This window comes from Trichomycterus rosablanca, chromosome 14 (assembly GCF_030014385.1).
Source record: "Trichomycterus rosablanca isolate fTriRos1 chromosome 14, fTriRos1.hap1, whole genome shotgun sequence".
Classification (NCBI taxonomy): Eukaryota; Metazoa; Chordata; class Actinopteri; order Siluriformes; family Trichomycteridae; genus Trichomycterus; species Trichomycterus rosablanca.
The window spans coordinates 9,526,216-9,551,544 of NC_086001.1; the positions used below are offsets into that span (position 1 = coordinate 9,526,216).

Sequence of the window (25,329 nt, forward strand, 5' to 3'; positions counted from 1 at the left end):
TTGTGTGTGTGTGTGTGTGTGTGTGTGTGTGTGTGTGATGTGTCCTTCTTCATCTCGGACTCATTTCTGTGCTTGACAGAGACAAATGACATCACTCAGAAATGAGACGCAGCCTCCAAAACAGGTCGAGTGGTTCCCAATGACACACACACACACTTGGGATTCCAGTCTTTGTTGTGTGCTTGGCGTGGTTTGTGATCTCACAATCCTTGGATCAAAGGCAACACCAGACAAAAGGAAGATGTTTATTAATGTTTATATTAATATTAAATCCACTTATATTTATTTTATCAAATATATGGTGTACATTTCTGTTCACAAAATACATTTATAATTATATAACTAGTCACTTCTAGATTGCTTTACTGAATTTATAGATCAATTTGAGTAAACAATTATATATATATATATATATATATATATATATATACAGTATAAAAAGTATATATATGTGTGTACATTTATATTTATATTATATAAATGTGTACATTTATATTTACATATATATGATAGTAAAATTTGAGTAAGCAATCAAATAAAAATAATATTTATTACTTATAATATCAATAAAATACATTTACACACACATATATATATATATATATATACTGTATATATATATATATATATATATATATATATATATATATATATATATATATATATATATATATATATATATTATATATACATATATAGCCTTCGCTTCTCACGTGCATCAATGAGCCTTGGCTGCCCATGGCCCTGTCGCCACTTTACCACTGTTCCTTCCTTGGACCACTTTTTATAGATACTGACCACTGCAGACCGGGAACACCCCACAAGAGTTTTGGAGATGCTCTGACCCAGTCGTCTAGCCATCACAATGTCGCCCTCGTCAAACTCACTCAAATCCTTACGCTCGCCCATTTTTCCTGCTTCTAACAGCAACTGTGAGGATAAAAAGTTCACTTGTTCCATAATATATCCCACCCACTAACAGGTGATGTGATGAAAAGATAATTATGCCTGGTCGGTGTGTGTGTGTGTATATATACAGTTCAATTTGCAGTATTTCTTAACAACTTAACACACTTGTTTAATGAAAAATCTAAATAAAATAAAGCACATTATTAAAACAAATCATATAGACAACCAAAAGCACTGGAATGGGTTAAATAACCTTCCCTTTGAATTTGACATTGTAATGAAATGCCGTTGTTTATTAAATCTCTGCACTGCTCAGCTAGAGCAGCCCTGGCCAACTTTAAGTGCTCTTATTGTAAAATTAAAGTGTCCAGAAGCTGCATCAGTTCAGTTTTGAAAAAAAGACAGCAACGTGATGAAGTGATAGAGTGATTGGATTGATTTGTCTGAGTTTGGTTAATGCCTGGCGAATGCTACCTGTTAAAATGCATATGACTGAGAAGAAATATCAGTCTGAGGAGGTTTTATTAATTACTGTATTTATTTGATAAGTTTCGGGCCACTCTGTAGGCACAGTGTTCTGTTATGCTAGCCCATATGCTACCCCTTTTAATAGCGAATTTCAGTGGTGCTATCGGTGAATCTCAGAGGTGCTATTGGCGAATCTCAGCCTGGAGTCTCTATCCATTTGTTCCTCAAAAGGAATAGACTGCTATGCACTGATGTAATGAATGGTCTGGGAGCAGTCATGTTCCAAAATCTAGTAGAAAGCTTTCACAGAAAAGTGGAGGCAGTACCATTTTTTCTATACATTAAAAAGCGCAGTTTTAAAGAACTACAATATAGAATTGGTAGAGCAACATAAAAAAAAGCAGTATTGTTAAAGTGCTGTTTATTAACAACATTTCTAGACGGATGTATGTACTGCTTGATGTTCATTAAATATCATCTGAATTCTGGGGTTTGGTTCTTCTCTGTGTGTTAGCAGAATTAGCTTAGCAACCCAAATCCACATTTAATTAAACTCTGGAGACTTGGAGAGTGAATGTGTCTGACAGCAGTGGTGATACAGCCCTGTGTGTTGTGTTGGTGGAGAGGGTGTGTGTGTGACCCAGCTGCTGTCCTCCAGTGAGCTGCTTCTTACCACTAATGCTAACCTCATCATCTATCCACTACATTTGTTCGCCATTTAATAAGCTACATCTAACATATAAATGCATGTTGGGTATACAATTACTAACTGTTGGCCAGCTGTTGGCTCAGTGAAGTATCAGTGTCAGCCTCTTTTACTTCATCTAATAATGGAAAGTTACCCCTACTGACCAGATGTTGTGTAATGACATGGTAGTGTGTGCTGCTGTTAAAAGTGCATCTGTATGGTGGTTGTAGCAGAAAATTATTATTATTATTATTATTAACAGTAATAATATTACATTTAAGATGTGTAATAAATGTAATTAACGTAATTAATATTAATAATAATAATAATAGTCCTCCTATTACTACCACTACTACTACTAATAATAATACTTATAATAATAATAATAATAATAGTCCTACTACTAATAATAATATTAATAATAATAATAATAATAATAATAATACTTATAATAATGATAATAATAATAATAATAATAGTCCTACTACTACTACTAGTAATAATAATAGTCCTACTACTACTACTACTACTACTAATAATAATAATAATAATAATAATAATAATAGTCCTACTACTACTACTAGTACTACTACTAATAATAATAATAATAATTCTTCAAACAATGATAATAATAATAATAATAATAATAATTATAGTCCTACTACTACTACTAAATAATAATAATATTAATAATTAAAATAGTAATAGTAATAACAAAAATAAAAATAATAATAAAAGTACTACTATTACTAATAATAATATTAATACTTATAATAATGATAATAATAATAATACTTATAATAATGATAATAATAATAATAGTCCTACTATTACTACCACCACCACTACCACTACTACTACTACTACTACTACTACTACTACTACTACTACTAATAATAATAATAATAATAATAATAATAATAATAATAACATTACTAATATGTTTATTACTACTATTACTGATTTTATTTAATTATTATAAAAAATTTTTCCCTGCTTGCTTGCTTTATTGTCTTTTTTTATGTTTTTTGGTGTGAATGAGATCGAGTTTGTAAGTGTGTGAGACCATGTATTGGACTGGCACCCTGTCCATGTACAGTCCTGTACAGTCATCTTTACGGAAAAGGATCTGGGCCCACTGTAAACCTGACCAGAATTAATGTATAAAAATAGTAATGCTTTATTTAAAATGCTGTATTTATGAGTGAGTAATTACCGAATACTAGCAACATGTAATGTAATATATTAACCCAGCTTAATTTTAAGGGACATTTTAAGAGAAAGTAGAGTGCTGTACAACAACATGGGTCCTGAAGATTTGGGTTTTATTCTCACCTTCTGTTTTCATGGGGTTTTGCATGTTCTCCTCATGTCTGTGTGGGTTTCTCTTACCTTTTGAAATCATACAGAAGGTGAATGGGCTGCTGTACTTTTCCTTCACAAATGTGTTGTGTTCTGCAATAGATAAAAATGATCATTAATTTTTGATATAATTGATGTTTTTGAAGGTGTACGATCAGTGAATTAGGAGACCAGAATGTCTCACTTTTCATCAGATTTGTATTTCTTGTATTATTCATGCCGCTGATGTTCCCACAGGTTGTGTATGAAACTGTTGTTTGGATGATGAAGTGATGGTAGAAAAATGATAAAGCGATGGGAAAACGAGGGTGTCGTGAGGGTATTGACCGGCCGGTTATGAATGGATTGATTCTCCCGTGTGTGTGTGTTACTGATCACCGTTTAGTGAAGTGTGTGCTTTTTCACACTGACTGAATGGAGCTCGTTTGGCTCTTTAAAGAATCTCTGCTTCATGAAGGCTGATCAATAAGACACATCCATCCTGCTGCCGCGTACTGAGCACGCTCAGTGTGATGGATTATCAAACACAGCCTAACCCTTGCTCTTATGTACACTCACTTCCTCTGCTTTTACTTTTTGCTTTTTTACTTTTCTTTAATTACTGAATCCAGCACTGAACACTACACTCTCATTCATTTTATTTGTTTCGATTTTCGATTCGTTTTTTTTTTTATTTGTTTGCTTTTCTAAAATTTCTCAATGTATTTTTTTAATTCCTTTTTTACTCTTTTTTTCATTTTTACTTGTTTTTTTTCTTGCTAATTTCCCATTTTTATTCCTTTTTTTTTGTATTTTCATCAGAATTTTCTTTTAATTTCTCATCTTATTGTCAATTCTTGTTTTTTCCACTTATTTCCACTTTTATCTTTTCTCCTCTTCTAATACTTATTCATGAATAATATTTTATTTTTAGTTCTCTTTGTTAGCTTTTAGTTTTGCCTGTTTTTTTATTGGTATCCCATTGTTAATATATTTTTAATGTTGTTTTTATTCCTGTTTTTCCTGTGTGTGATCTTTTACAGTTGTTGGCCTATGTGGATGGACTGCACGGGAAATGGATGTTCTCGGAGATCCGAGCTATCTTCTCCAGGCGGTACCTCCTGCAGAACACAGCGCTGGAGATGTTCATGGCCAATCGCAGTAAGGGAACCACATGATTTCTTTAAGAAAATGCATTCAAGAAAATTTCAGGCTAGGATTGAATAGAAGTGTTTAAGCTTTATTTTGCTTGGCTTACTTAATTCTATAATTAATGTATTAAAAATGTATTAAAAATGTACTTAAGGGCAGAAGTTCAGTTCTGTGAATAGATGCATAAATCTGATGCATATATTTAAAACTGTTACTTTACATTTTAACAGTAAAGATTTATGAGGAAAAACACTGGAGATAGTTTCAAGCAATTCGAGCAATACTCCAAATTTTGTTGTACTTTTAATCAAATTAACTTGGTAAATATTCTAAAGTAAATAAAATACAGTGGATTTAAAAAGTATTCCCACTAGGGCTGGTATTGATTCCATTTTTCCATTAATGCTGGCAGTTGAACAGCAGATACTTCATTCAGATTGAGAGTGAACAATAAAGGGATATTAAATAAACGGTCTGAATACTTTATTTCTTAAAACTATTTTTAAAATGTGTTTTCGTGTTGTCATTATGTATGATTAAGTGTGGATCAGTGGTAAAAATAGCATGTTATGTCTATTGAAAGTCAAATACACAACACAAAATGTGCAGAATTTCAGGGGGTCTGAATATTTTCTGAATCCACTGTACATGCATTTAGTAAGTAGATATTTAGAAATTGATATTTTATATATATATAAGGAGATTAATATTTTGTAGACTAGCATAACATAGCAAACGGTGTTGCTGTTGACGTTGCTACTTTTGACATTCCTAGTCAAGATTAAACAAATGGATTGGAATTGCCGTCTGAAACAAAGACGTGTGTGAATTGAGTCCTGGGAAACCCCATAATTTAGGGGAAACCAGAAATCTATGTCATGATGCCTATCTTATGTCACGAGGGATCGTGTAGCAGCAGTATTCTGAGGATGTTTCTTTCCTTTTCTCTTTTCCTTCTGCAGCCTCAGCGATGTTTAATTTTGCCGATGCCGCTGTGGTGAAGAAAGTGGTCCATGCGCTCCCCAGAGTAGGAGTCGGCACTAACTTCGGCCTCCCTCAGACCAGGTGTGTGTTTGTCTTGTTAGTTTTTCTGTAATATTAAACACTACGCTACTTTTGGTGTTTAGTTTTGCACAAATTAGAGTAATTAATTTCTGGCTAGATTTCCTACTTCCTTTCCTTATGTTGGGGAGGTACGTACATTTCCTTTTGATCACCATATGCCCATACTGATTGCATGTTTGTGTAGTGTGCAATACTCAGCCAGAAAATGATAAGTGAGCACTGTGCACTGCCTGACCAGTTATTAGCTTAACATTTGCTTGCCGTCAGTGAGAGAGCGAATCAAACAGAGAATAAGCGTTATTTAAATCAAGGTTACACTTTAACATGAAGCGTTTTGTTTTAATCTTTTAAACTTTTAAACATGCTGGATTGTACAAAAGCTCATATAGAGTGTTGCTGATGGCACTATTTAGAGCATACTGATTAGTAGTGTGTGGTTTGAGATGCAGCCCTTTTGTGCATAAGTAGCAACTCTCAATTGCTCTGTATGCACTCAGTAGTGATATACTGGCACTATTGCATCCAGCCTAGAAAACACCCATAATTCTTACCGTATTTGATCATGCACTGTACCATCAGATGTACCACCGTCTACAAAACTCTTTCATCATGCTTTTTTCTTTAATTTTGTTTTATTTTAGCCGTCCTAATAAATCATGTACAATGTTTCCAAGTATTGTGTACTAGGCTCGAGGAAGTGTGTGTGTGTGTGTGTGTGTGTGTGTGTGTGTGTAGAGGGGGGTTAAAGTACCACGGTCTAATTAGCTTCACACAAACACAATCCACATCATTTATTTATCTCCCTGACTGAGAAGTAAATAGAGGGTGTACTGTGCCCTCAGGGCAAAGTGAAAGGAAGCAAACACACACACACACTCTCTCTCACTCTCTCTCTCTCTCTCTCTTTTGCGCTCTCTCTTTTTGCCCTCCAGCAATCCAGAATCCAAAGCTCTAAAGTTTCATACAGACATGATTCTGCACAGCCAGCGTTAATGCTAACATTAAACACGTATCAACAGTTTGTGATTAGTATATTAATAATATGACAATGTTATCCCATTTTAAGAAGTGATGGTGTTTTTTTTAAACTGTTTCTCAATCATTTGTTTCCTCTTGGTCTTCATTACTTACTTAAATTACACGTTCCTATAATGTTTGTTTAAGCTTATTCAATATTAACCTAATATTTCTCTCTGAGACATTTTCTGTGCTTTATTTCCTTCAGATTCCATAAAATAACACTAGAATGTTTATCTTACATTTTGAAAAAGTACCCGTGAATGCGAGAACATAACTTTAAATGTGTAGCATGGTACTGATTTGTTACTCCATCAGCAGGGGGCTACTGGATGATATGGGCTTTATAGTACATCACAGCATGTCGTGGGTAGCAAAATCGTATGGATTTTAAATTAAGCATCATAAGTGGAACTTTAGGGCGGCACGGTGGCTCAGTGGGTAGCACTGTCGCCTCACAGCAAGAAGGTCCTAAGTAGAAGTCCAGGGATCTTAAATTATAATAATCTATTAAAGTGTGTATAGGCTCCTGGGGTAGATCTCGAACTAGCAAGTTTGAAATTTAGCTGTGCTATCGGCAGACCGGTCGCCTGTGTGGACAATGATTGGCTAGTGAAAGTGCTAGAACTGCTGCAGTTACGACCTCGATTGTGCCTGTACAGACGTGGGATAATGGAGATCAGTGTGTGACCTTTAGTGCATGATACAGATCTCCATATAAACCTGGCCGGTGCAGGTGAAAAGAAGTGGTTGCCTACTGCACATGTGGCAGAGGAGGCGTGTGTTAGTGACGGCTCTCCTCGGTCAGGATGGAGTTTAGCAACTATAGAAGCAAAATGCGATCGGGTAATTAAAAAAAGTGTGTATGTTTTTGTGGCCACCTCTATTTATGTAATATTACTATAAATTTTTTCTCCCTAACATTTCAATAATCATCTTGCATTATGTGTATTTTCTTTATGTTTTCTTACAATGATTTAAAAAATATTTCTCATTTTTTAAAAATATTGGAAATGTAAAAAATTATTATATTTTAATATTTCTGATGTTATTTCCCTCAAATTTGCTTTATTTATTTATTATTATTATTTTTAATAATCCACGTTCTCTTAACACTCCACTAATTAATATTCCCCCCAATGTTTTTTTTCCAGTGGTCTCCCAGCCTTCCCTAAATTCCCCCCCTAATGCTTCCTTAACATTCTCCAAACGGCGTGAACCTTCCATCAAGCGTTAATGAGTGTAATCACACACCCTGGCAGTGATGAATTCTCTAATCTGACTTTGTTTTAATGGGACGCTGGGTCATTTATTTTTGTGTCCAAGTGTGAGCAGCACTGTGCACGATCACACTCCACCGGTACCCACAATTACACTGCAGTCACGCGACCAAAAGTATGTGGACAGCTGTTCATGAGCTTGTCGGACGTCCCGTTCGGAAACCATGGGCCTTTTCTTTTCTGTTAGGGATTGCTGTAAGATTTTGGGGTTCATATTTAGGAAATTCGTGCTCATTCAGACAAAAGTGTGTGTGCATGGTTAGACACTGATGTTAGGCAAGAAGGTGTGACTCACAAGGGTCATTTTAATTCATCCCAGAGGTGTTTATTGGGCTCTGTGCATGTGACTGGCGTTCCATTATACCAAAACATGTCGTTACCAATTACTTACTGGTGTTTGGGTTGCATTTGGTATTTGCTAAACCTATTTATTTATTTATTGCCTGGTTCTAGTGCTGATGCCTGCATGTCTACAGTTGGTGCTTTGGACAGTACATAGGAGTCTGCATGGACGCTTTGACTGGCCTGTCACTATACAGCCTTATACACAAAAGGGTTCAATGACATCTGTTTTGTATTATATATTATAAAGGTCTTAAAATTGTAGTATCTGCAGTTTGAAATACCTTTTTGTAGCCCAAAACCTTATATCCTTTGGCATTTATGAGTCTTGGCCGCCCAGAAACCTGCCACGGTTCATGACTTGTTCATCCTCGGACCACTGTTGGTGAATACTCACTACGGCTGCCTGTGAGCACCACTCACTGTTTCAGAGATCAGCCCAGTCATCTCGCCGTAACCATCTGATCCTTATTATATTTTTATATATTTTAAGTGTTTTTTAATTAAGTGTAGTCAGTTTGTCTTCTGCTGCTGGGGATCCACGATATTTTGCAGTTGAGGAGGGTATATTGCTGCTCACGCCTGCTCCGACTCGCGCGCAGCCTTTAACGGAACACTTTTCCACTCATGCACTCTGCACAGGCACCTCTATCCGCCAATCAGAGTCCCTACACAGCGTTTGAAGACCCCGCCCACATATTCCGGTCATTCCTTCCCTTCAGGCACTGACAATTATGCCCGCTCGTGGCGCCCAGCCGACCGGTGGCGTTCAGAATCTTGGTGCTGGTGTGCTAGCGGAATATCCCGCTCCGCCACCTGGGCACACATCTGATCCTTATTAAAGTCACTCAGGTCTTTATGTCTCATCATATCTGCCGCATTCAACATGTGCACTATGATTACCTACCATCAGCCCAACATTTAATATATTTAATTTAATTTAACAATATCATAATCCGTTTCTGTGATGGGCTCTGACTTTAAGACCTGAACGTACACACTGTAAGACCTTTGCATTTCTTTTATCTGAACACAGGCGGATTTCTCTAGCAACTCCAAAACAGCTCTTTAAAGCCTCCAACATGACCCAGCGCTGGCAGAAACGAGAAATCTCCAACTTTGAGTACCTCATGTTCCTCAACACTATTGCAGGTGACACGCAAGCTCACATCTTAATGTTTTTAATACACATTTTGATTTACATTTGAGGGATTTCGGGGTTAAGGACTTTGCTTAGGGGCCCTACAGTGGCAATTTGGCAGGAGTGGGACTTGAACCAGCAACCTTCTGATTATTAGTCCAGTATGTTAACTGTTGAACTACGACTACATCAATTTTTGATAAAATATCTGACATTTTAATACGAATATTTAAAAAAAAAAGATCAGTTTCTGACTTTGGCAGCTAGCTGGTTATGAGAGCCACTCATTATGATGGTAGCTAGATTATTTATAAGCAAGGCAACACTTAGACTATAGTTAGACTTTAGGGTAAACCAGATGCCTTCCTTAAACATGATGTTTAGGCATATCACTGTCCGATTTGGTTGTCCGTACTGTTGTCACCATTGCTTTTGCAGCCTGAAAGGTTGCTATAGTAACCACAGCAGTATAACTCCGCTAAACGGTGGTATGGAGACAACCAAAACGAATATATCTTGTAATGCTAAGCTGTTTCAATAAGTTAAAGCAGACTTCGTTGTATCATTATAAGTGGGCGACTACTTGTGGGTAGAGACACAGTTCTAGTTTGCCTGGCATCACTTCAGAGTACATGGAACAGTGGCCTTTTTGCCAAGGTTGCCGATGTCCGTCGCATATAAGAAGCCGCTGAACTGCGGGCAACACTGTCCACAGTCAAGCAAGCTGTATTTCACCATGAGCTTAGAGACTAAGTAAGATTTGATGAATTTGCTGACTTTATTGCCTACTTTATATATTTTCCTCAGGTCGAACGTTCAACGACCTGAATCAGTATCCCGTCTTCCCCTGGATCCTCACCAACTACGACAGTGAAGAGCTGGACCTCACATTGCCCAGCAACTACAGAGACCTAAGCAAGGTACAACCACCCACACATCTGTTTACGTTTCTCTACACACATCTGTAGATGGTGAGAGTGCGGTACACTGTAGCTAGTGTAGCGTAAAGCCTCTTGGTTAAATGTCCTGCATGTGTGTGTATTTCGGGTCGGTCCTTCGTCCTGCGTTTTCCCCTCCTCCACTCGTTCTGGACGTTAAGTCTCGCTCCCTGAGGAGCCAATTAATGATACACACACACACACACACACACACACACACACACACACACACACACACACTTACTTTAGTTTGCCTTTGTCTTGCTTGATTTTTTCACGTTTACTATATACATATATATATATATATATATATATATATATATATATATATATATATATATATATATATATATATATATATATATATATACAGTGTGTCACAAAAGTGAGTACACCCCTCACATTTCTGCAAATATTTCATTATATCTTTTCATGGGACAACACTATAGACATGAAACTTGGATATAACTTAGAGTAGTCAGTGTACAGCTTGTATAGCAGTGTAGATTTACTGTCTTCTGAAAATAACTCAACACACAGCCATTAATGTCTAAATAGCTGGCAACATAAGTGAATACACCTCACAGTGAACATGTCCAAATTGTGCCCAAATGTGTCGTTGTCCCTCCCTGGTGTCATGTGTCAAGGTCCCAGGTGTAAATGGGGAGCAGGGCTGTTAAATTTGGTGTTTTGGGTACAATTCTCTCATACTGGCCACTGGATTTTCAACATGGCACCTCATGGCAAAGAACTCTCTGAGGATGTGAGAAATAGAATTGTTGCTCTCCACAAAGATGGCCTGGGCTATAAGAAGATTGCTAACACCCTGAAACTGAGCTACAGCATGGTGGCCAAGGTCATACAGCGGTTTTCCAGGACAGGTTCCACTCGGAACAGGCTTCGCCAGGGTAGACCGAAGAAGTTGAGTCCACGTGTTCGGCGTCATATCCAGAGGTTGGCTTTAAAAAATAGACACATGAGTGCTGCCAGCATTGCTGCAGAGGTTGAAGACGTGGGAGGTCAGCCTGTCAGTGCTCAGACCATACGCCGCACACTGCATCAACTCGGTCTGCATGGTCGTCATCCCAGAAGGAAGCTGACGCACAAGAAAGCCAGCAAACAGTTTGCTGAAAACAAGCAGTCCAAGAACATGGATTACTGGAATGCCCTGTGGTCTGACGAGACCAAGATAAACTTGTTTGGCTCAGATGGTGTCCAGCATGTGTGGTGGCGCCCTGGTGAGAAGTACCAAGACAACTGTATCTTGCCTACAGTCAAGCATGGTGGTGGTAGCATCATGGTCTTGGGCTGCATGAGTGTTGCTGGCACTGGGGAGCTGCAGTTCATTGAGGGAAACATGAATTCCAACATGTACTGTGACATTCTGAAACAGAGCATGATCCCCTCCCTTTGAAAACTGGGCCTCATGGCAGTTTTCCAACAGGATAACGACCCCAAACACAACCTCCAAGATGACAACTGCCTTGCTGAGGAAGCTGAAGGTAAAGGTGATGGACTAAACCCAATTGAGCACCTGTGGCGAATCCTCAAGTGGAAGGTGGAGGAGTTCAAGGTGTCTAACATCCACCAGCTCCGTGATGTCATCATGGAGGAGTGGAAGAGGATTCCAGTAGCAACCTGTGCAGCTCTGGTGAATTCCATGCCCAGGAGGGTTAAGGCAGTGCTGGATAATAATGGTGGTCACACAAAATATTGACACTTTGGGCACAATTTGGACATGTTCACTGTGGGGTGTACTCACTTATGTTGCCAGCTATTTAGACATTAATGGCTGTGTGTTGAGTTATTTTCAGAAGACAGTAAATCTACACTGCTATACAAGTTGTACACTGACTACTCTAAGTTATATCCAAGTTTCATGTCTATAGTGTTGTCCCATGAAAAGATATAATAAAATATTTGCAGAAATGTGAGGGGTGTACTCACTTTTGTGATACACTGTATATATATATATATATATATATATATATATATATATATATATATATATATATATATATATATACACACACACACACACACACACACACACACACACACACAGACATTGTACGCTCTTCTACTAGGTAGGCAGTAGGCAGCAAGGCACCTAAAAAGACTGAGCGCAGAGCAGGAATTCACACTGGAATGGGCAACACACTCACACCATAACTCACTCACACTTGGGACTGATTCAGAGCAACCAATTCACCTATCGCATGTATTTGGAAGGAAACCGGAATACCCGGAGAAAAACTGTAAGAACATGCCAAATTTCTAAAGTGACTGAAGGTGACGGCATTGCATTCTTTTAAATTGAAATCCATACATTGGACTGTGGTTAAAATTTCTAGATCATAGCTTCATACTGAACTACACACTTATTATGCACTGTATGGCCAAAAGTATGTGGACACCTGGCCATGAGCCTTGTTTTGCGGTAACCTGACCATGAGCCTTATTTTCCAAACCAATATGTGCAGTGCTTTCCATAAGATGTGGATTTGGGATGTGTCTGTGAGAATTTGTAACCTTTAAGTTAGAAGAATTTGTAAAGTGAGACACTAATTAAAATTTGATATTTCAATTTCATCTGGGACAGCAGTAGCCTAGTGGGTTGGGATTTGGACTGTCAATTGAAAGGTAGAGAGTTCGAATCCCAGCTCCCAGTGCCATGCAGCCACTGTTGGACCCTTAAGCAATGGCTGACCCTGCGCTCTGACCCCAGCTTCCAAACAGGCTGAGATATGCAAAGAAAGAAGATAATCGTACTGTACATGTGTATTTGTATAAATGACATTCTATTCTAGTGTATTCTAATCAAACCCAAAGCTGTTCAAGGGGAAGAAGGTCAGGGTTCCAACAAAGTAACTTCAAACCACACTCGTCAAGCCATGTCCGTGCTTTGTCCACAGGGGCACAGTCATGCCAAACACCCGTTAGTAAATAAATCTGGATTAATTGTTTACATTGGCATCCACATACTTTTGGCCCATACTGTATAGCTGGTGCTCTTCACTTCACTTCACTACCGACACTTCACTACTAGCGCAGTTTGCAGCTGATGTTTGCAAATTTACTTCCCCATCCATCTCCTCCTCAAATCCCTCCTCCAAAAGAATGCTCTTTACTCTTTACCCATCATGCATCAGGATGATGACTGGGCTTCTTAGCAGTCAGCGTGTGTTTAAAACACCATCCGCATACACTTTGCTCCCCCCTCTAAACCTTAAGTCAAAAGTAAGAAAGCCTGCACTTCTTGTAATGGCATTTTAAAGAAAGCGCTGGAATAAATCAGGACGAGAAGAGTGAGGGAGCGGTAATGGAAGACTGACGAGCGCAGAGGCTTTCCCATGTACACTTACGCACTTAAGCAGGAATGTTAACACGACGCTCACGTGCTGAATTATTGTCCTGATGCATAATTAGAGTTTCCTCCAACAATTAAGAATAGCATTGTTTTATTTTGGTTAGCTTTATCTGACTAAATTCTATTCTTACCATATTGGATGTAGAATCTGTCCCTCTTTTGTTTCTATGACGACCTTTAATATTTTAGGCAATACATTCTGGAACATGATTGTTGAGATTTTTTGCCATTCAGTCACAAGACCTGGCAATAAGACCTGGCATCAAAGCAGTTAGCATCAAAGAACTCCAGTGGTCTGCTCAGAGCCCATACCCCAAACCCATTCACCACCATTGGGATGATTACTTAACTTGATCAGTTTGGTCAATTCCAATTACATTTCACCTGGCAGAGGCGGAGTCTCACAGAGAGCCGTATGGCGTACTGAGAGAAGTGTTATGCTGCTCCGTGATTTTCCCACCTAGCCAGCATTTGCAGCAGCAATGAGTCCCACCCAGTTCACCCTAACCCCTCCATCAGACACAGTCAGTTTGTCTAATGGAGCTAGTGCATTAGACCGCTGCACCACGCATGTGCCCCAAAGTTTATTTATTATTTTTTTTCTATTTATTTATTAATTTTCTCTCGAAAAGGGTGTATTCGCCTGCTTTACGTCCCTTCCGACGTTTGCGCAGTCCCTCAACCCCTTCTTTTTCGCCCGTGCTTCGGTGGATTCGCACATGAGGCTCATTCACTTCTGCACAGGCACCTCGGTCTGCTAACCAGGGTCCCTGCACAGCGTTTGAAGACCCCACCCCAGATTTATTTCGGATTTAAACCGGATTCGATCATTTTTGTCCTTGCTCCAGGACAAAGGCAGAACAGTTTTGGAACACCAGTCTGCTAAAACCCTGCTGGAAGAAAAGAAAACAGTACAGAGGCTATAGAATATAGAATAGAGAAGTGTGAGGTTAGTTTTCATTGCAGTTGCTGTGGGGTTGGTCTTTAGTTGTCCTTTTTACCATGTGGGTGAAAATACAGAGAAAAGCCTTGATGCTTGTCTTCCTTGAGTTTTAAGGCATGCATAAAGGTGAGCCTGACATGTGGCTTGAAAACTGTAGATTTTAAATTAAACACAATATATAACCTGGTCAGCTGCCAGTGGTTCTCAACCAGGGGGTCTGGAGGGGGGGACCTGCTGAATTTAATTGGGACAGACAAATCATTATTATTGGCATATGTAGGATTTCTTGTGATGTCATAAAGATCTATGTTAAAAGACTTATAGATCTACGTTGGGTCGTTAAGACCGGACACATATTTGATTTGCCCACCATAAAAGTGCAAAGGTTAATGGATGGTGAATCTGAAAGATTCCGATCCAGTTGTTGATGCAGATCACAATACGTTTTGTCATCCTTGCTAAAAGTGTAAGAATAATATCATAACTCGTGTCAGGGGTCACAGAGCACACTAGTTTCCATTGATGTTGCCTTGACGTCCAAAACAAAACAAAGAAAAATCCAGGTTTTGAAAAATATCAGGATTTATGTGGACAGCGCCCAGGTCTGTTTACTTGTTTGGTGCTTTGTTTGTGCTACATTTTGCCCAGTAGGTTGAAGGAAAACAAGCCCTGTGCGTACACACTCTTCCTTTTCCTATCTTTCCAGTTTTGACAGCTTTGCCTCTGTGCTCCGTCAAGCCTTCCTGCCCTGAGGGGAGAAATACAGAAAGACACAGAGACAGAAATATAGAAAGAGAACGAGCACGAGAGAGAGAGAATCAGAGACGAACCCCCGTCCTCCCCCCCTTCACTCCGTCGCCCTCGCAGTGTGTGAATCTGTGCAATCTTTATTACTGCTGTTTTATTCATGCTGTTGACACGAGCAGTGTCAGTGTGTGATCGCCGGACCGTGCTGTAATTTGTGTGCGTTCTCTTTTCTTTCGTCCTTCTTCCCTCCCGTCGCCGTCGCCGTGCCGCTTTGATAGAAACAGGTCATGCGGGACCTTTGACACGGCGAGGTGAAATTGCTCTAGACTCGGCGTCGCGCGCCTCCTCAGTCCCTGCGGGCGGAGGAACCGATGCCGTGAATTTATGTTGCCTTTTCGTCCCGCCGCTGACTGTCTTATCGTAATCTCTAACCTCTGTAGCGCAGGAGCACACAGCTTTATATCAGCGGCTTTTTTCAGACGCTAGATCTAGCTCTGTTTAGTTCAGGTAGAATGAGCTATGTTAGAATGATCACTTGGACGCCATGGTCGAATCACATACTGAATATAGTATTGAGGACATTTTCACACCAACACTTCATTTGTTCGTTTCATTGCTTGCTCGATTGATGAACGGACGGACAGACAGACAGACAGACAGACAGTTTGTTTGTTAGTTTATTAGGATTTTAACGTCATGTTTTACACTTTGGTTACATTCATGACAGGAACGGTAGTTACTCATTACACAAGATTCATCAGTTCACAAGGTTACATCGAACACAGTCATGGACAATTTAGTATCTCCAATTCACCTCACTTGCATGTCTTTGAACTGTGGGAGGAAACCGGAGCACCCGTAGGAAACCCACACAGACACGGGGAGAACATACAAACTCCACACAGAAAGGACCCGGACCGCCCCACCTGGGGATCGAACCCAGGACCTTCTTGCTGTGAGGTGACAATGCTACCCACTGAGCCACCGTGCCACCCCCAACAGACAGACAGACAGACAGACAGATAGATAGATAGACAGACAGACAGATCAATTGATAGATAGACCGGCAGACAGACAAATAGAGAGATAGATAGACATATCAATAGATAGACAGACAGATAGACAGACAAATAGAGAAATAGATAGACATATTGGTAAATAGACAGACAGACAAACAGGTAGATTAATAGCTAGATAGACAGACAGAGAGTTTGACGGACAGACAGATGGACAGACACAGATAGGTAGGTAGGTAGATCAATAGATAGATGGTAAACAGACAGATAGAGAGTTTGATGGATGGACTGACAAACGGATGGACAGACAGACAGGTAGGTAGGTAGATCAATAGATAGATGGACAGATAGACAGACAGAGAGACAGACAGAGAGACAGACAGATAGATAGATAGATAGATAGATAGATAGATAGATAGATATACAGACAGAAAGACGGACAGACAGCTAGATAGATGGACGGACGGACAGACAGACAGACAGACAGAGACAGACAGACAGATAGATAGACAGACAGATAGATATACAGACAGAAAGACGGACAGACAGCTAGATAGATGGACAGACGGACGGACAGACAGACAGACAGATAGATAGATAGATAGATAGATAGATAGATAGATAGATAGATAGATAGATAGATAGATGATAGATAGATAGATAGATAGATAGATAGATAGATAGATAGATAGATAGATAGATAGATAGATAGATAGATACAGATAGACAGATTAAGTTTGACTTAGATGAATAACAGGCAGAATGGAAATCACTTGCAGTTAAGCTAACACTGAATTAAATTTAAAAAAAAAACACTTGACTTTTATGACCATAATCTTTCCTTTAAAGAAACAGAGACTCAGTAAACATGATACGAGATATAATTAACATAATTAAATCTACACACAAAAAGGTTTTATCTTCCTCTGATTGCTACTCATTAATGCAGCAGATTTCAGCAAATGTAGTTTAGGTAGGTAAAATAAGACAACTCTATATTTATAATATTCAGTGTTGTGTTCTCTTAGTTAGAGACAAGCTTTTCTAGAGGTGAGGCATAAAGAACAGGGAGACAGGCCATGAAGGTAGGGATGGCAGGATAGGGAAGAATAATAGTGAAGAATGGACTGTGGCAGAGCACAGAGAAAGTGGAAAACCGGTCAGGGACACGGGGACAGTGTAAACAAGAGGGAAGTGGGGACAGAAAAGTAATCTGAAGACGGCATGAAAAGACTGTAAGAGACTAAAGAGGAAAATGAGAATTTGAAGTTGGAATCAGCAGATAGGAGTTGAGAGAAGGGGTGTGGGGACGAGGGACATGAGAAAGAACAAAAAGAATAAGGGAGCAAAAAATGATGCAATAAAAGACAATAGGGGAGGAGTGGAAAATCCCAGGATAGACAGACAGACGGACTGACTGACGGACAGACAGACTGATCAATTGATAGACAGACAGACAGACAGACAGATAGATATGTTGATAGATAGATAGACATATAGATTGATAGATAGACAGCTAGACAGACAGATAGATAGATAGACAGACAGACAGACAGACAGATACATAGATAGACAGACATATAGACAGAGAGACATTCAAACAGATGGATAGATACATAGATACATAGATAAATAGACATACAGACACAGACAAATAGATATACAGACAGACATATAGACAGACAGACAGACAGACAGACAGACAGACAGACAGACAGACATATAGACAGATAGACAGATAGATAGATAGATAGATAGATAGACGTACAGACAGACAAATACATAGATAGACAGAAAGACAGACATTTGGATGGATGGATGGATGGATGGATGGACATACAGACAGACAGACAGACAGACAGACAGACAGAACATGGCAAATTGCATAAAAATGAAGTAAGAGACATAGGGACAGGGTAAGGCAAGAAAAGTGGACAGAGACTGTATAGGGACAGAAAAAATACATGACAAGGGAAACAGGTAAGGGCAGAAAGGCAAGGACATAAACAATTGGGTCAGGGGACAAATAGACAGAAGAAAGAAAAGCCAAACAAGCGGGTACTGTTATGACGATTCATAGATGTACCTAGAGAATCAGAAGTCGTGCAGGGACTTGGGGACGAGTGAAGAAGAGGGGGACACAATGGATAGGGTACATGTGAATCAGATAGGGGATTAAAGACAATAGGATAGGGCGCAGGAGAAAGGGGGGGAAGTGAGAATGAGGATGAGGCGGGGATGCTGCTGATTTACAGCTCTGTCATCTCCAGAGTCCCATCAGAGCCCCGCCGCTAATTTAGGGGAGAAAACAATATGGAGGACTCTCGAGGCTTCACACACACACACACACACACACACACACACACGCTATGACAGCGACGTTTTTTATCCCCCGCGCTCTTTTCTTTTCGTAATGAGGGCACCGTTATTGCCCCAATAAATCAGCCGAATCTCTGTAATGTTTAATTCAGCGTGTGTGTTCAGCGCTGCTGCTGGCTGCATCGTACACAGTGTGTCACTGTCAGCCTAACACACACACACACACACGCACAGACTTCATTTTTATTCTGCTGTCTGTGGCGCTGGTCTATTATGTCTAAATGACTGGAACTGAGACTTTGCTATCTTGAGATCATAAATCCACCATTAACAAAGATTTAATTAACACACTTTGGGATATAATTAACCTTTTATAGTACAATCAGATACCGGCTTACACAGAACTGATTGTGCACACACACACTTGCTGGATTCTTAAGGATGCTCGAAATGTGTCTCCTCCACACACACACACACACACACACACACACACACACAGAAACTTGCTTTATAGCTGTACGCTAATAGCATTCTCAAGATCAATAGCAACACTGAATGATTGATCAGCTCTTTCATGACACGGCTGGCTACAGGACGGAAATTTCGATCGATCTGCACCCCCCCTCTTCTCATTTAAAAAAAGACCATCGTTCCATTAGATTAAAGTGTGTGCGTGCATGTGTGTGTGTGTTTCAGTATCCATTCGAGGGAAGTAATAAAGATCAAGCAGTACAATAAGCCGCTTTATAAACGAGAATTTAAATAATGGCTGCGGAACGTATCGGCTTCTGCAGATCAATGCGCCATTAATGCGGCCGATCGATGCCCTGATGGATGTTATTGCTGCTTTATGGAGAATTAGCTACATATGGGTTCAGTTATTTGGTTGCCTTCCAATCAGCTGCAGGGCCGTTTTTTATACGGAGCTGTAAAATAAACACGCGCTGCTAAATCAAAATAACATCATCTAATATTCATGCCGAAGCCATGAGGGTCTCTGCTGCAGTGTGGGAATACATTTTCTTTTGTTCTGCTTTCTTCTACTGAGCATAGAATATATACAACGATCAGGCATAACATTATGACCACCTTTCCAATATTGTGTTGGTCCCCCTTTTGCTGCCAAAACAGCCCTGACCTGTCGAAGCATGGACACCACTAGACCCCTGAAGGTGTGCTGTGGTATCTGGCACCAAGATGTTAGCAGCAGATCCTTTTACTCCTGTAAGTTGCGAGGTGGGCGACGCACACGCACCCGGCCATCCACATGATGTAGAAGAAAACGTAGAAGACCAGGCCATCTCTTCCATTGCTCCGTGGTCCTTTCTATCAGAACCGATTTGAGATACAGTAGCTCGTCTGTTGGATCGGACCACACGGGCCAGCCTTCGCTCCCCACGTGCATCAATGAGCCTTGGCCACCGCTGGTTTACCACTGTTCCTTCCTTGGACCACTCTTGATAGATACTGACCACTGCAGACCAGGAACACCCCACAAGAGCTGCAGTTTTGGAGATGTTCTGACCCAGTCGTCTAGCCATCACAATTTGGCCCTTGTCAAACTCACTCAAATCCTCACGCTTGTCCATTTTTCCTGCTTCTAACACAACAACTTTAAGGATAAAATATTCACTTGCTGCCTAATATATCCCACCTACTAACAGGTGCCGTGATGAAGAGATAATCAGTGTTATTCACTTCACCTGTCAGTGCTCATAATGTTATGCCTGGTTGGTGTATATATACCACCGTGCTGCCTGAAGAGGAATAGGAAAAGTCATATAAAGGGGGTGGACAAGAAAGGGGGCATGTGAAGGAGAAATAAGACGAGAGGACAGGTGAGGTAAGAGGACAGGTTAATAGGACAGATAAAGATACGATATATGAAAGGAGTAAAATAGTTGACAGGTTAAGAATTGAAACGAGTGTCATGATTGAGCAGGTGAAAGAAGAAGTTAAGGGTTAAGGGTCAGGGAAAAGGGGTACTATGATAGTAAAGAGTGACAGAATTAGGTGGACAGGACAAGAAGTGGACAAATGATTAAACATTACAGGAGACGGGTAAAGAGAAAAAACAAGGAAATATCTGTACCTCTAAACTAACTCCATACTCTTTGTTTTTATCAGCCTATCGGATCCCTGAACCCGAAGAGAGCTGCTTTTTTCTCCGAACGCTTTGAATCCTGGGAAGACGAGCAGGTTCCGAAATTCCACTACGGGACGCACTACTCCACCGCCAGCTTCACGATGATGTGGCTGCTGAGGATCGTGAGTATTCTCATCGTAAAAATATTAGAATCAAATCATTGCATGCGTTTCTAAATAAAACATGTTATTAAATAAATAAAATAAAAAATAAAAGTTTTTATGCCAAATACTTCACCCAACCCTCCATTTAGTTGGGAACCAGGACTGAGAACGCACTGGCCAGTGCACCTCCCAGTTGCTAGGCTGCTTGTTTTCTCTAAATATCCAGATCATATTGCTTATTTAAAATCAGTTGATTCAATTCCAATGATTATATTTGATTCATGATTCAGTTTTTTATTTAATAGACACCTCCAGTTGATAGCACCGCCAAGATTGAATCTTAGTGGTGCTATCGGCCAGCTGGGTGACCTAGTGGGCCAGTGATAGCATAATAGGCCAGAAAGACAGACAGTTTTTAAAACCAGTTCCCCACACCCAAAAAAAACCCAAAACTGTTTTAACACCGGATGCCCTTCTTCACCCAACCCCCTATTTCATTGGGACTGGAACTGGGAACGCACTGACAGGTGCACCTCCCATCATGCTTTGTGATTCAGTTGATCCAATTCAATTCAATTGATTCAATTTGCTTCATAATTCAGTTTTTAATTTACTAGAGACTACCAGTTGAAAGGACCACCAATATTGAATCTTAGTGGTGCTATCGGCCAGTTGGGTGATCGAGTGGGCCAGCGTAATAGTTTTGTTCATGTTAAGGGTTGCTTTTACTGCGTCATATCAAACAGTTCATCTCATTGGAGCCGTTTTTTATACGGAGCTGTAAAATAAACACGCGCAGGGAGGCTCAGGGCAAGCTAAACGGTACCACCACACTCCATAGGAAACAACGGCACAGCCTGCGCAAAAGCATTTTGCCGCTTCTCATGTGAATGCACCCTAATTTACTGCAGAGCTGTTCCTCTCAGCATGCTATAATCATCAACAACACAATCCAAGACCACCACTAACAGTTTTAAATTCAATTCATGAAGTTTGTGTACATGTAAATAAAAAGTATTCCATTGTCACCTCCCAAAAAAATCCAAAATCCTAGAATCTCACTTACAGGTATGTAAACTTCTGAATTCCGCTGCTGGTATCTTTTAGACTGGTTTTCTCCATAGCACACTCATCATATGATTTGTAACGTAACACATCACGGCTAATTGCGTCGTACGTTCGAGCGCGCTTGTGTTTGGCTCTGTGATTTACACCGTACTGAATTATGGCTCTTATCTCCATGCTAACAAATGCACGGGAAATTTTTCATTTTCCTCGTCCGTCCTCTCCCGACATGCCGACACGTCCTGCACACAAAAGAAAATCCATTATTACCCTATCTGTTTCCTTCAGACTAACAGCACGCCGTCTGCAGTCAGATCCAGAGGTGCAGGCGCTAAATACGGGTTAGCGTGCGTGTAGTGGTTTCTTAAAATGCATAAGGGTAGAAGATGAGGGGACGAGACAAGAGGATGGACATGAGGATGTGGGTAGACAGGGGTAAGTGGGGGAAGGAATAGGGAGGAGGGAATTAATACAGGATGTATGTGAGGAAAGAAGGGCAAGCAGGTAAGAGACAGGGAGACCAGGATGCTGGCAGATGGGGACAGGGGAAGGGAACAGAAGTAAAGGAACAGGTACAGTAAAGGGCTGTCCATAAACTATGCTGCATAGCTGGAAATATATAATTTCCTTTATGTATTGATTTATTACACCTGTTAGCAACTATTATGGCTGAAACACATGAATTCAATAATTAGAAGCGGTGTCCCAATACTTTCCCTGAGGATGACAGGATATAGACTATATAGGGGACAGGTGAGAGGAACTATAATATTAAAACAACATTGTTTCCGCCCTTGAACATCTGTTCTCTTCTGAATGGATCCACAGCTGAGTGTGTTTATACACAAACCCTCAAATGTGTGTGTGTGTGTGTGTGTGTGTGCTCTATAGCAGAGGCTTCCAGCGCTGTAATTGTTATAGTATCTCATTTTCATGGCCGCTCCCTGCAGAGCCATCGCATTGATCCCGCTCGTTATTATCAGGATTATCCTAAAGCCTCTTCAGCAAACAGCCTCAGTGTTTTATTAAAGGAATCACAGCTCAGAGAGGACTGGAGTGTGTGAGATTCATCTCAGCCTCCCTGCTGTAATTAGACCCTCTCTAGTTTCCTATCACTGTGTTTAATTCTTTACACATGAGAAACACACCTACTTTAATAAGTCGGTCGTGTACATACACTCGTGAGGGACCTGTCAGGGTAGGTTTACGTTCCCAATAATATCACAGTGGTTTGATAGGGTTGAGGTCAGGGCTCTGTGCAGGCCACTGGACTTCCTCCACACCAGCCTCGTCACCTTGCTTTGTGCATCAAGTCTATCGAAAAGTGCACTGTCTACATTTATTTATTTATTTTAGCCATGGCAACCAAGTCTATTGTAAAGTTCACTGTTCACATTATTTTTTTATTAATTAATTAATTAATTTATGTATTTATTTATTTATCTATTATGTATGTATTTATCCATTATGTATTTATTTATTTATTTATTTTAGCTATGGCAACCAAGTCTATTAAAAAGTTCACTGTCCACAATTATTTATTTATTTATGTATTTATCTATTATGTATTTATTTATTTGTCTATTATTTATGTATGTATTTATTTATGTATTTATTTATTTGTTATGTATTTATTTATTTAGTTATTTATTTTAGCTATGGCAACCAAATCTATTAAAAAGTTCACTGTCCACAATTATTTATTTATTTATTTATTTATTTATTTATTTATTTATTTATTTATTTATTTATTTATTTATTTATCTATTATGTATTTATTCATTTATCTATTATTTATGTATGTATGTTTTTATTTATTTATGTATTTATCTATTATTTATTTATTTATTTATCTATTATGTATTTATTCATTTATCTATTATTTATGTATGTATGTTTTTATTTATTTATGTATTTATCTATTATTTATTTATTTATTTATCTATTATGTATTTATTCATTTATCTATTATTTATGTATGTTTTTATTTATTTATGTATTTATCTATTATTTATTTATTTATTTATCTATTATGTATTTATTTATTTATTTATTTTAGCCATAGCAACCAAGTCTATTGTAAAGTTCACTGTCCACATTTATTAATTAATTTATTTATTTATGTATTTATCTATTATGTATTTATTTATTTATTTATTTCACTGTCCACATTTATTTATTTATTTATTTATTTGTGTATTTATCTATTATTTAATTATTTATGTATTTATCTATTATGTATTTATTTATTTATTTATTTTAGTCATGGCAACCAAGTCTATTGTCAAGTTCACTGTCCATATTTATTTATTTATTTATTTATTTGTTTATTCTGTATTTATTTATTTATGTATTTTGTAATTTTTTTATTAATTAATAATAATTTTTTTAGCTATGGCAGCCAAGTCTATGACACAAAGCATGCTTGAATGTGAGACCCCAAACAGAAGTGTATAAGTTAGGGGGTGTTTGCAATATCAACATAATAGTATTGTTTGCAGTTTTCATAAAATTAGGAAAAGTCAATGTAGGTAAAGTATCAAGCTGCTTAAATAAAAAAAAAGCAAAAAACATTAGTTGAGCTATGAGGTCTCAGAGGCCCTAAACAGTTGCTTTTAGACCAAGCACACTTTAATAGTGTGTGAGTTTGAGCAGTGGTGGAATTCTGACAAGGACAGATCGAACGAGAGTGTATTTTTTTGGATATATAGAGGTACGCAGGCATGACTGACTAACAGCATCTCTGCTGTATTATTGCTCTACAATATTAAATGACTCGAGGCTGGTGGCTGAAAACTGGTTTAAAATGAAAAGGAAACCAGTTGTGCTGGATTTATTGTATTATCGATATGAAGTGTGTGTGTGTGCGATATGAAGTGTGTGTGTGAGACACTGATGATGTCTGTCTTTGTAAAATCTCCAGGAGCCGTTCACTACGTTCTTCCTAAACTTCCAAGGAGGGAAATTTGATCACGCAGACCGAACCTTCTCTTCTGTCGCCAGAGCCTGGAGAAACTGTCAGAGAGACACGTCTGATGTGAAGGTACACACACACACACACACACACACACACTGTTTAGAAGAATTACTGTATTTGTCATATACACAAATACACATGTACAGTACAATCACTTTTTCCGAATATCCCAGCTTGTTTGGAAGCTGGGGTCAGAGCTCAGGGTCAGCCACTGTACGCCTTGCTCAAGGGCCCAACAGTGGCTGCATAGCAGAGCTTGGATTTGAACCGACAACCTTCCAAATGATAGCCCAAACTTCTA

At 39.0% G+C, this 25,329-nt stretch overlaps 1 protein-coding gene across 1 annotated transcript in view; it reads left to right on the forward strand.

Annotated features, from left to right (window-relative positions):
- lrba (LPS-responsive vesicle trafficking, beach and anchor containing) overlaps nt 1-25,329 on the forward strand; it is a 244,934-nt gene that overhangs the window by 169,254 nt on the left and 50,351 nt on the right. The window contains exons 40-45 of the mRNA XM_063009084.1: nt 4,450-4,567; nt 5,521-5,623; nt 9,299-9,414; nt 10,211-10,323; nt 20,864-21,004; nt 24,975-25,094. Coding sequence (XP_062865154.1) covers nt 4,450-4,567; nt 5,521-5,623; nt 9,299-9,414; nt 10,211-10,323; nt 20,864-21,004; nt 24,975-25,094 — 711 coding nt within the window. The remainder of the gene's footprint in view (nt 1-4,449; nt 4,568-5,520; nt 5,624-9,298; nt 9,415-10,210; nt 10,324-20,863; nt 21,005-24,974; nt 25,095-25,329) is intronic.